The sequence below is a fragment of the Corella eumyota genome, chromosome 6 (assembly GCF_963082875.1).
Source record: "Corella eumyota chromosome 6, kaCorEumy4.1, whole genome shotgun sequence".
NCBI lineage: Eukaryota > Metazoa > Chordata > Ascidiacea > Phlebobranchia > Corellidae > Corella > Corella eumyota.
Window position 1 is genome coordinate 343,609 of NC_137495.1, and position 11,740 is coordinate 355,348.

An 11,740-nucleotide genomic window follows, 5' to 3' on the forward strand; every position below is an offset into this window, starting at 1 on the left:
AAACAAAAATAAAAAAGTAAAAGTTAATAAATATGATTGTGTTATTAGTTTATATGTTAAAATATTGTCAACTTCCGGGATGCAAATTGATCGTAATTAATTAAATAAACTTTAAGTATGTAAATAATTTATATTAATATTAGTTCATTATTCATTCTTTATTTCAGATTAAATTTTATTTTTTATACAAGTTTATAATTTTCTACGTAAAAATGATAAATAAGAACTAAATGTTATGTAACAATAGATAGCTGTTACGTCATGAAATAAATTCAATAGATTTTAACACGCCTACAATTGGCTCATTAAAAAAACGAATAAAATACAGGGTTCGAAAAAAGGTTTCGTTAAATTATAATTAAAAATAAAATTATCTAAAATATATTTTCAAATAAATTTGTGTTTTAAATATTTAAATTATAAAAATAAACAATGTTTAATAATTCAAATTGTTTTTAAAAATTATTTTATTTTAAACAATTTTTATTTCTAACCCTGCTGTATAGTAACGCTTGAGGAAATAGCATGGTCATATTTATACTGAAGAGATAGAAGGTAAAACAAGGGGAATTGATGTTTAACATTTTGGACTTCCTTAATACTAAGTAATAGTTCAACTTAATTATAATAAGTAATAGCATATAGGCTAAGCAGGGCATTAAAAATAACTTAAATTAAGACAGTTTTTAAGTAGAAATGTTACTGATTTTAAAAATTAAACAACAGAAATGACCAATATATTAACCAGAGTTTTAAACAAACACCATTAATCTAACAACTTTAAGAGTTTAGGGTAAAGTTTAATTTTAAAAACAAAACCCAGAATTTAAAACGAAACCCCTATATAAGAACAAAACTTCTAACCCTAACCCAAACCCAAAATTCTTAAAAATCAGTTTTTAAAAACGAAACTCAGCTTAAAAATATTAATTAGACCCAAAATAAGATAATTACAAACTAATAATTAATATATGTATAGGTGTACTCAAAGGAAATAGGTAAAGGGCGTTTTTTAAAATAAATCAAATTAAAAACAAGAAAATTTTGATGGTGAACTAATAGACTAAAAATATTTTTATCAACAAACATTGTTATTGTGACAAACAAACACGTGATATACGTCATAATTAAATTGTTGTTAAGTCATTGTTGTTTCATCGCGCGTGAAATTACATCATCAAATTGAAATATTTTAAAACATTTTACGACGTTTTAGAGTTTTTACTTATTAGTTAATGTGGACATATCATAACAACGTAACTATGACAACTCGAACCGGATTGGCTCGAAATATTTGTCGTCGATTTCTTAAAATCAACAAGTCACGTGACCAAATATCTCGAAAAGTTGGGACGCAGAAAAACCTAAAAGAAAATCTAAAAATCGGAATAATTGGAGTTCCGATGGAACATGGGCAGGTAATTAACTAATTAAAAGGTCAATGAACTTTAATTATAACGTGAGCTTATGACGTAATAATGATCGATTGTTTAGCGCAAGATTGGAGTTGGTAACGGTCCAGATGCGATAAGGAAAGCGGGGTTGATGGAAAGTTTGGCGGACCATAGAGGTTAAAAGCTTTTAATTTCAACAATACTGAGCATATAAATGCATATTAAGATATAAAATGTAGTATTATAATAGGCAGCATGTTAATTTCATTATATTATTACGCGTTGTTTTAAAAGAAAAGCACTTGGGGTCACTACATGAGGTCTTGGGTTCAATCCCCACTGCTTTCATGCTGCAGAGCCTGTAAATAAGGCGCTATAAACGATATGAACTCCTGCTGGGTCAAAACCAATTAGTAGAATAATTATCGGACAATTTTAATTGATAATATTCAAACTACCAAATAGTTTTTGTAGTCAATTTAATATTTAACACAAGAATGACGTCATTTTTTATACCACGTGACGCAGGGCTCGAAATTCGCGATTACGGGAATCTACCTATTAATTTGATGACGTCAGCTTCGGATCGTTTTCCCTCCGCAAACGTGGCCATGCGGAACGTAAAAGCGAGCGCCGAGGCCAACCAGCAGGTGACAAGATTTTAATTAAATTATTAATTAATAAGGTTACCATGACAACAAAACTCTTTTTTTAGACCGCGAATTCTGTGATCGATATCTTAGGCAACAACGACATCTGTGTGGCACTAGGTGGCGATCACAGGTAACTATAGCGACGATGACGAGGTCATAAAACATATAACTATAAACCCTGTCGGCAATTATGACGTCACTAACACCGTTAAATTGAGTCACTAAGAATAAAAATTGCACTTACTTTTTAAAAAGTTCATATTATGACGTCATAATTTCTTCAGTATGACGATCGGCACGATCTCCGGTCACGCTGAGGTGAACCCGAACCTGAGTGTTTTGTGGGTGGACGCCCACCCGGACCTCAACATACCTTCTAGCTCACCTAGTGGCAACATCCACGGGATGCCTCTCCACTTTGTCCTCAACGATTTGCAGAATAAGGTAAGTGACGTCATCCGGATTATGTGACGTCATTTTCAAATACCTGAAAAAAAAAAAAATTATTATAAGTTAACATTGATGACGTAACAACGACGTACAAGTTAACATTGGTGACGTAATAATGATGTATTGTTACAGAGACTTCCGATTCCAGCGTTTGAATGGTGCAAAGCAAAGTAAGTTTAAATAACGTAAAAATATCTTATTGTTTGCTCACGTCATAATTGTTGCCTGTTACGTCATAATTCGTTTTTTTAGCATATCTTCGTCGAATCTTGGATTCATGGCAATCAGAGATATCGATCCTGGGGAAATGTAAGTTAGAGGAAAATTTAAAAACTTTTAAAAAACAGCTCAAATTATTGTAACTAACCTTTAACGAGTGATGTTGATTTAGTGAACTGATGAAGAGGTTTAACATCCCGCACTGCAGCATCCGAGAGATCGATCGGAACGGGATCGCCCATTGCATGGAGATGATCCTGGATATGATTAATCCGAGGTATAAGTATAAAGAAATCCTAAAAAAGGTTTTGAAATTAAATTTAAAGTCATCTAAATGAATTGTGCTTTTAAAGGGAACTTTAAATTGTAAAAATTGAGATTTAAAATCAATTATTTTTAGTGGAAATCGTCCAATTCATTTAAGTTTTGATATCGACGCACTTGATCCCTCCATAGCTCCATCTACCGGGACTCCAGGTAAGAGAAATTTCAACAAGTCGTTGTTGTTTCAAGAATGTATGTTAAAAGGTATCCACTTCTGAGGGGGGGGGTACCTTAGGAGGGGGTAACAACTGAAAGGAATTAAGGGACCAGTTGTGGGGATTAAACTTAAACTTAAGACCTTGTACGAACTTTGGGAAATACCCAAAGTTTAGAGCCCGCCCCAAACTTTACATTTTAACCCAATAAATAAGTATTAAAGGGGTCAAGGACATAGGGGGGTAATAAAATAAAACTTGTTTCTAGTAAGAGGGGGTTTATCCCACCGAGAAGCGATGTACGTCTGCGAAGAAGTCGCGCGAACCGGTTGCCTCACCCACCTCGACCTCGTCGAAGTTAACCCCGATATTGGGTCACAAAGGGACGCTGACGTCACAGCCAAAGTGGCTGTTGACGTCATCACGCATGCTTTGGGTCTTAGCATCCGGGACACTGATTACAGAAGATTTCCGTTGATTCACCGCGAACTTCAAAACAAAGATTAATATGACGTCACAACGTATTGTTGTATGACGTCACTATGCATCGTTTTAACACCGAACATTTACACAATTTTATTGTGACGTTATTTTTTATTTATTTTAGAAAATTATGACCTCAATTTTTTATTTATGACGTCACTTTCTTTAAAGCACAAATTTTAACCGAGCTGTAATATCTGTAAGCCTGCGTTTTTAATAAAATAAAATATACGTCATCAGAGTAAGTGGTGTGACGTCACAAATGTTTTGGTGAAATTTTCTCGAAGGAGAATTGAGTTATTGCTGAGTCATTGTCTAAACCCATCAAGTCTGCTTCGAGACTACGGACCGCGAGAAAATGAACGAGCTTAAAATTTTGTCAAAATTTTTAGAAGTGTTTTCTAATTAATCAATTGTTAATTATTTAAAAATCTTAATTTTAACTTTTACCTCCACCAAAGCGAGCAGTGCTGCCAAAGCTGATATAAACAAAACACTCGTTCGTAAAAGTTGACTGATTTCTGTTTGGCAACCCTAGAAAAAATAAATCACGTGATCATTTGTGCTTTGTCACGTGATCAGTGACGTACCTTAGTGTAACGAGCACGGTTGTTGGTTCGGTTATGACGACAAAATTGAAGATTGACGTAGGTTCCATCCTCGTTTAATGAACAGCAACTATCCGGCCATACGTCATCACCTAAGATGATGATATAGTTATTGGTGACGTCATGGTTACGTCATTGTTTTAATTTGAAATTTACCTGACCTCCAAAAAGCTGCCCCCGTGACCTTTTTACCTTTAAGGGTAATTCCCGCATTTAATACTTTATAATCCGATGCATTGTGGACCCCACAACAACGTAACTACGTCATAATATATAAAGTTAAACTGTGATGACGTCATATAAACAGGGGTTATAACTCACCCCGGACTGGGCATACTTCCACGCCACGGATTCAACATTTGTGGAGTTATCTCCGTTGTAATGTCGGATGAAAGTTTCCTTCAACCTGTGCTCCACGTCCGTCGTTATCTAAATTATGACGTCATTAAGAAGTGAATCTACGTCATAATATATGTAATGTGTGACGTCATACCTTCGATTGAAGCCAGATTCCGAGTCCGGTGACCAACACCAAAAGAATAAACAGAATAATCAGAAACATGAACAACTAAAAAGACAATTAAATTAGTTATTACGTCACAAGTAAAAGTCTGTAACAGTATATGACGTCACTTACCATCCCGAGAAGGTATTTACTGTTCGACATTGCTCCGCAGCACCCTACAACGGCGAGAATGATCGCCAACGCACCCGTAACCATGACGACAACCGACGTGAACATGACGTAGTCGCGCGTAAATGATGACGTAGAAATGACAAGGAGGTTTTGATTGGCTGGGACCCAACGGAACCAAACACCGAGGCAGAGGAGAATAATTCCGAGCGCCTAATTAAAAAAATATTAATTAATTTCTAATAATGACCGGCAACATCATAAGGAGATCAGAATCCTTGGCGTTACAACGCGAGGTCCTGCGTTCGATTCCGACTGCACTCATGTAAGTAAGGCGCTATAAACGGTATCAACTTCTGCTGAGCCAGCAATTAATCAGCAGCATAATTATCGGGCAATTATAATCTATAATATCACAAAACTGCCACAGTCAACTCCAGATTGGATTGGGGTAACTGATGTTACTCTATGTTTAAGTCATGAAGTCGACCTCCCTGCATCCTGGATAAACAAATATGAAAAAAAATTAGCGAAGTAAACTTACAAAAAAAAGAAGATTGAGGATGGCCAACGAATATCTAACACAATCGATACAATCTTCATTCTTCCCTAGCAAAGAAGATCTAGAAACAAACGTGGGTTAGTTTGGATTTGTTGAAATTATATTTCTTAAACTTACCTGGAGTTGGCGGGACTTAAAATTGTGAATGATTTCATTTTGGAAGATTATAAAAAGTTGTTAAAAAAAATGGATGACATTTTGGCGTTTGATATTATCTGTGATGTCATAGAGATGGGAGATATATTTAAAAGTTGTGAAGATTGAAGTTTAAATTATTGGTAAAAAAAACTTAGGACTGAAGAAAATAACTAATAACTAAAATCTTTACTTGTAAAAAGTGCTAAAAGATAAAAAGTAATGGTTGTGCTAATAGAGAGCATATATGTTAAGATAATTCCAATGTTTAAAACTAACAAATTCCATAAGTAAATAAAAATTTAAAGTAAAAAACAACTAAAACTTGTAGTAAGAATTTAAATCTTTACTTGTTAAAAGCTGATCACAATAAAATCTATAATCTAAGGTCAAAATAACTAAAAAAAGTTAAAACAATTGCATTGACTTAATTATAAGATATTGGCATTATATTATTTATTGCACACAGACAATTAAGAGCAGGGAAAAGGGATTTTGATTTTAACAAATATAGCAGAGTTCACAGATATATAAAAGCTTTCAAATAAAAAAAAACATAAAAAAGTGAAATTGTTTAACAGTAGTGAAATATAAATAATATAGTAACATAAATGTAAAAAAGGAAATTAATTTTTTGGTAAAAAGTCCAGGTAATTGAATAATATAAAGGTAACATCAATAAGTGATATTCTATAGGTAGGTTTTAAGAAGTTAGGTAGTTATAAAAGGTTCACAATATCAGCAAACAAAGCAATATTAATAATTTATAAAAACATAAAATGGCAACAAATTAAAGATTGCTAAATTAATGCAGTTTTTTAAACAATAACAGTCGATTTAACACTTTAAAAATAATTATAATTAAAAACAATTAAAGGCAATATAATGGTGGTGAAATAAGAAAGCAATAATACTTTTAAAAAGGTAAAATTTCAACCAAATGCTAATTATAATTATAATATTTAAGAACGAAAAAAATATTAAAATTTAAGTCTACATCTTCAAGTTAAATTAAGTAAGGCGACAAAAAAGGCAAAAAACGTAAATTAATAAAAATTTAAAACCAATAATAGTAGCATACCGTATAAAAATTAATAAAATCACACAATTGAAGGCAACTAATTAGGCAGCAGTATTCTAGTACAACACTTATTAATAAAAGCAAGATAACAATGGTTTATAATATAAAATAACTAATTAAAAGATGTTAAATATTTTTCAATCCTGTTCTGCCGATGGATTTGCATATTTTGTAAGATATAACCACAGTGAAAATCTGTAAAGAATTTAATATTTTAAATATGTTCATTTTAACGTTTTTTGATATCATCTTAAAGTAATAGGTTTTAAAGTTTTTTTTGGGTAAGGGTGTGCTGTTGTGATGTGTTTCAGCTATCTGTAAGTGCCACATTAAGGGCGAATAGTGTGGCATTAGTGCGGTTCAAACCCGAAACCTTTTAGCTTATATCTCGATATCAAACACCATACATGAATAACTATATAAGCTTGATAATTATCTTCATAATGAACTTTGTACCTGTAATATAACTAGGAAAACAGCAACTAGAGACATTAGGAGCAGATGTTGTCGAAAAAATGCGATCAGTTCGTCTAAGCAACCCTGTATGACAAAATAATATAACATTTGTCACTTGAGAGCGATAGAGTATTGTAACTGTTATAAACTGCGATGGTGTGACAGTATCTATTTAGGCAAAAATTAAATGGAGGAATCTATAAGCCAAATTTTTACTTGGTTGGGCGCTATAAACGGTACAAACTTCTGCTGAGCCAGCACTTAATCAGCAGCATAATTATCAGGCAATTATAATCAATAATATTTCAAACTGCCACAGGCAACTCGAGACTGGTTTGGAGTAACTGATGTTACTCTATGTTTAGGTCTCGCATTCGACTTTCCCACATTTTAATTCTTGTAATATGGTTGCGATTCTCAACTAATATTTGCCTGTGAAATTTAACAATGGTTTATTTATAATAAAGGCCTTCAAATTGGACATAGTCTATAAAGCTCCGTTCTATGTAGTTATGAATGTTTAAAAAACAAAAAAGTAATTTTTAAATAAGTTTACCAACCTTTTTATTGAGGGACAAAAGTTCTGGATTCTCGATGTAACAATTATTTACGTCCCTGCAACAACTACCTGGGTAATCTGGAATAAATAAGGAACTTAAAACATTAAAACCATGATCATATTGGGGACAATTTATTGGTACTATTTGGTAATAGTTGATAACCTGCCAAGGGTAAGCTTTTTAAATGTTGTAGTACGACCCCAATCGCAACTTTTTGTCCGTGATAATTTACCCTCGCACCACTAGCAGCGGTTTTATTTATTTTGTAGATCTATTATTTGAACATACGACAAACTCCAAAATTTATTTACAAAATACAAAGCTAGTTTAAAGTATACAACAAATATGTAATTACCTTTTCCTTGTGGCTCCCCTTCTTTTAAATACCATAAAGACCCCGTTCCATTTACATTTGTGTGGTTCTCATATCCTACTGGGGTATTAACTCCACAACAGGAAAACTTTAAACAATATTTTAAATAATCGATAAAGCAAAAAAATAATCTGTTTAAACTGGACCTTAACTTTAATTAGTCAAGGATTAGCACAAATTGACTTTACAGAAAAACCAGTTAAAAATATGATGATATTATTGAATTAAAACTCATGTTATTTGATTTTATTGGCACTCAAAATTGGGCTTAAATAAACTAAACAACATTTCTCTGTGGCAAGGTCAACAACCCAAAATATGAGTTAATTAAAATCGAGGACAAACATTATAAATAGTAGACTCACAGCAGTCTGGACCTCCTTCCAACCAATAGAAATAGGGTCGGTGAAGTTGTCTCCTTTAAACAACACCAAAGAGTTGCTCAATTCTGTCGTAATCTGTTGTGTGATCTAACAATAAAAAATGTAAAAATGATGTTTTCGAGTTATTCTGTAAATCTTCACTTCTATGGGAAAATAACTTACCTGATCCTGGAACAAAATTCCAAGAGCTGCGAGAGCAATTTCTAGAATGACCAAAACCACATCGATCACCATTATCTACAAGATTTAAGTTATTTGATTTACATTTAAAATTTAAAATAATGGCTACAACATGTCAGCAGCAGTGGGAATTAAACTCAGGATCTCAGGTCTTACTTAAGGATGCTACAACATGCCAGCAGTGGGAATTAAACCCAGGATTTCAGGTCTTACTTAAGGATGCTACAACATACTAGCAGTGGGAATCAAACCCAGGATCTCAGGTCTTACCTAAGAATGCTACAACATGCCAGCAGTGGGAATCAAACCCATATACTTAGGTCTTACTTAAGGATGCTACAACATGCATGTCAGCACTAAGAATCAAACCTAGGATCTCACAAAGACCTAGAAATTCTATAACATGCTAGCAGTGAAAATCACAAAATAAAAAACCTGAAATAGAACTTACGAAAACGAGAATACATTGATCACAGTTAATTGTTCCAATACATCCAACAATTGAGATGATTGACAGAAAAGATCCAGTCCCAATTAAAAGAAAGCAGGCTTGGTAAAGCCGTTTCTATAAAAAACATTATCAATGACTGGTTGAGGTAAATTTATATAATTTGTGTACAGCATTTTAATAATTAGATGCCAAATATAAAATAGTGTTGTGTATATACATGTGTCATGGTATATTCATTATAGTTTTCATATTTTTAAAAGGTTTTGTGTGGGCAATTAACCTTTGTTTATTGTTTTTATACTTTCTTACAGTAATATTATGACAATTTAAAAGTATATTCTAAATTTATTTTAAAGTTTACTTTAAACGTATTTGTAATAAATAATTTTTTAATTAATCAATTTTTCACATTTTCACCATTCCGTGATATTGGATTTTTTACCAAAACAATAAAAACCAATTAAATGCAACAATTTTAAAGTTTTGAGTTCTGTAATACTAACTCAATGCCCACAAAATGATCCACAAAAAAGAAATTTTTCATTTAATTTGCTTGACAAAAAAGTGGCCATAAACAATTATATCCATGTGACAATAACTTTTTATATTAAAAATATTGTTCAACTACTTTATTGAAGTTTTAAACCAACCTCCATTTGCTCACTTGTGCTTATGTCCATCACATTCTTGTTGGCAGTAAATATCCAAACTCCAAGAAACAAAATCAACAAACCAAAAACCTAAAAGAAAATTCAATAAATCACTTTAAGTTTCAAGTAGTTTTAAATCACAATAAACTTATGAAACTTTAACAAAACTTAATCTCAAATATTTTGTTTTTGCAAAGTTAAAAGCTTAGTCTACTAAAATATTTTCTATTAAAACTAAAAAAAATATAAACATAAGATCGTGGGTTCAATCCCCACTGCTTTCATGCTGTAGCACCCTTTCATGAGGCGCTATAAACGGTATGAACTCCTGCTAAGCCAGCACTTAATCAGCAGCATTTTTATCGGGCAATTATAATCTATAATATCCCAAACTGCCACAGGCAACTCGAGACTGGGACAGAGTAACTGATGTTACTCTATGTTTAAGTCGCGCATTCGACTTTCCCACATCGAGGATAAAGATATATACAAAAAAAAATAAAGAAACTTTCTTAGTTTAGAATTCTACAAGAATGTTTAAATCTCTCACTAGAAAACTTACCAAAAACAGAATATGAAGAATTACGAGGGAATATCTCGCACAATCCCAACATCCTGACCTTTGTTTCATCTCTGTGATGTCTCAATCAAGTTGAGTGTGATGTCATAAAACTATATTCCTAATATATCTAGTGTAAACAGAAGCGTTAGAACTACAATTTAAATTGAAACTCAGTTGAGTAAAAATGTAAAATAACAACAAAATCCCAGGAACTAATTAAATTAATAATTAACAAATGTTTAAATATTTGTTTAATTACATTGTAGCTTGAATAAAGCATATAGCTAATATTGATTATAAATTCCAAGATTTTTAATAAAGAATTGACAAATAAAATAAACTTTTTTAAATATAATTCCACAAAAAAAATGTTTTTCATTTTTCCACAATTTTCGTAAAATTTTCTAAACTAGCAGCATTACAGTTGTAACTTTTAAAGATCCATTGGTTGTTCTTCTTGTTCACCTTCCCTGTCCTCTGGCTGACCGCTGACTGGTGGCACAAGTTGTTGGCCGTGACCTAAATCAGCCACGGCCATATCAGCAGCAGCAGGTTCCACATCACGGTTAACATTCTTGTCTTCTAGATTTTCCAAAAACGGAGCAACCATTTCGTCTTCATAAACTACGACCTCTTGACCTTTGCCGACGATCGCAATTGAGCAATTTTTTACCGACAACTCCTGCTCCGATGGAAGAGTCTCTCTTAAAGCCGTCAGACCATGACGAACCAACTCTTCGGGGCCACAAGTGGCAAAATCATTAATCTTCCTTTCAAGGTAAGTCCGAGCACTTTGTGACCTTGAACCAATTGCCATCGCTTTGCAATTATAATAATTAGCCGACGGACAAGTTTGGAAAATATGAGGTCCTTGCTCGTCGTAACCTGCAACTAAGATTCCAACACCAAACGGACGCTTCCCATAACGTTGTGTCGGAATTTGGGTTTTTCGTCCGACTGTCCCAACCAATCGAGAAACAGGAAGATTAGATTCGAACATAAATTCCTGATGTAAACATTCGGTCCTCATGAAATTCCCAATCGACCTTGCATCCGAAGTTAATCCCGAGATTGAGATTGCAACATGAGGAGAGATTCGCTCGATCTTCTTCTGGTGAGAAATAAGATCTGACTGAGCACGTTTTAGCGCCACTAAAACCGCGTGGGTCTTCGATTTAAGACCCACAGTCGCGGCCCCTTGTTTCACGGCTTCCATCGCGTATTCGATCTGGTGGATGCGGCCTTGTGGACTCCATACTGTGACGTCATTATCGTATTGGTTTCGAAACATAATGGTTATTATTTACAAATTTATTTCCAATCTTTTCTATCTAATCTATTTACGTAAAATTGCTTGTTAATTATAACCCTAAGTTTAAGATATTTAAGAAACAGAAATTAATTTTTTTAAACAAATTATAAATAAA

General features: G+C 33.0%; 4 protein-coding genes across 4 annotated transcripts; 1 reads left to right on the forward strand and 3 right to left on the reverse strand.

The window, feature by feature from the left end:
- Nucleotides 1-598: 598 nt before the first annotated feature.
- LOC145754635 (arginase, hepatic-like) lies at nt 599-4,095 on the forward strand. The gene is made up of 10 exons (XM_082570723.1): nt 599-1,418; nt 1,495-1,570; nt 1,923-2,044; nt 2,110-2,177; nt 2,332-2,491; nt 2,630-2,667; nt 2,750-2,806; nt 2,889-2,993; nt 3,117-3,193; nt 3,464-4,095. Exons 1-10 carry the CDS (start codon nt 1,236-1,238, stop codon nt 3,700-3,702), a joined length of 1,125 nt encoding a protein of 374 aa, XP_082426849.1. The 5' UTR covers nt 599-1,235; the 3' UTR covers nt 3,703-4,095.
- On the reverse strand, nt 3,827-5,637 carry LOC145755254 (tetraspanin-18-like). Its single transcript, XM_082571478.1, has 7 exons — nt 5,600-5,637; nt 5,465-5,543; nt 4,924-5,133; nt 4,780-4,854; nt 4,608-4,715; nt 4,129-4,212; nt 3,827-3,883 (listed from the first exon to the last, which is right to left on the reverse strand). The coding sequence occupies exons 1-7, from the start codon at nt 5,635-5,637 to the stop codon at nt 3,827-3,829; spliced, it is 651 nt and encodes a 216-aa protein (XP_082427604.1).
- A 666-nt stretch (nt 5,638-6,303) lies between these two features.
- LOC145754637 (tetraspanin-18B-like) lies at nt 6,304-10,441 on the reverse strand. The gene is made up of 9 exons (XM_082570725.1): nt 10,314-10,441; nt 9,752-9,841; nt 9,102-9,215; nt 8,633-8,707; nt 8,453-8,557; nt 8,070-8,175; nt 7,715-7,791; nt 7,155-7,238; nt 6,304-6,893 (listed from the first exon to the last, which is right to left on the reverse strand). The coding sequence occupies exons 1-9, from the start codon at nt 10,380-10,382 to the stop codon at nt 6,825-6,827; spliced, it is 789 nt and encodes a 262-aa protein (XP_082426851.1). The 5' UTR covers nt 10,383-10,441; the 3' UTR covers nt 6,304-6,824.
- Nucleotides 10,440-11,730, reverse strand: LOC145754636 (proteasome subunit alpha type-1-like). Its single transcript, XM_082570724.1, has one exon. The coding sequence runs from the start codon at nt 11,602-11,604 to the stop codon at nt 10,747-10,749; it is 858 nt and encodes a 285-aa protein (XP_082426850.1). The 5' UTR covers nt 11,605-11,730; the 3' UTR covers nt 10,440-10,746.
- Between the last annotated feature and the right edge of the window lie 10 nt (nt 11,731-11,740).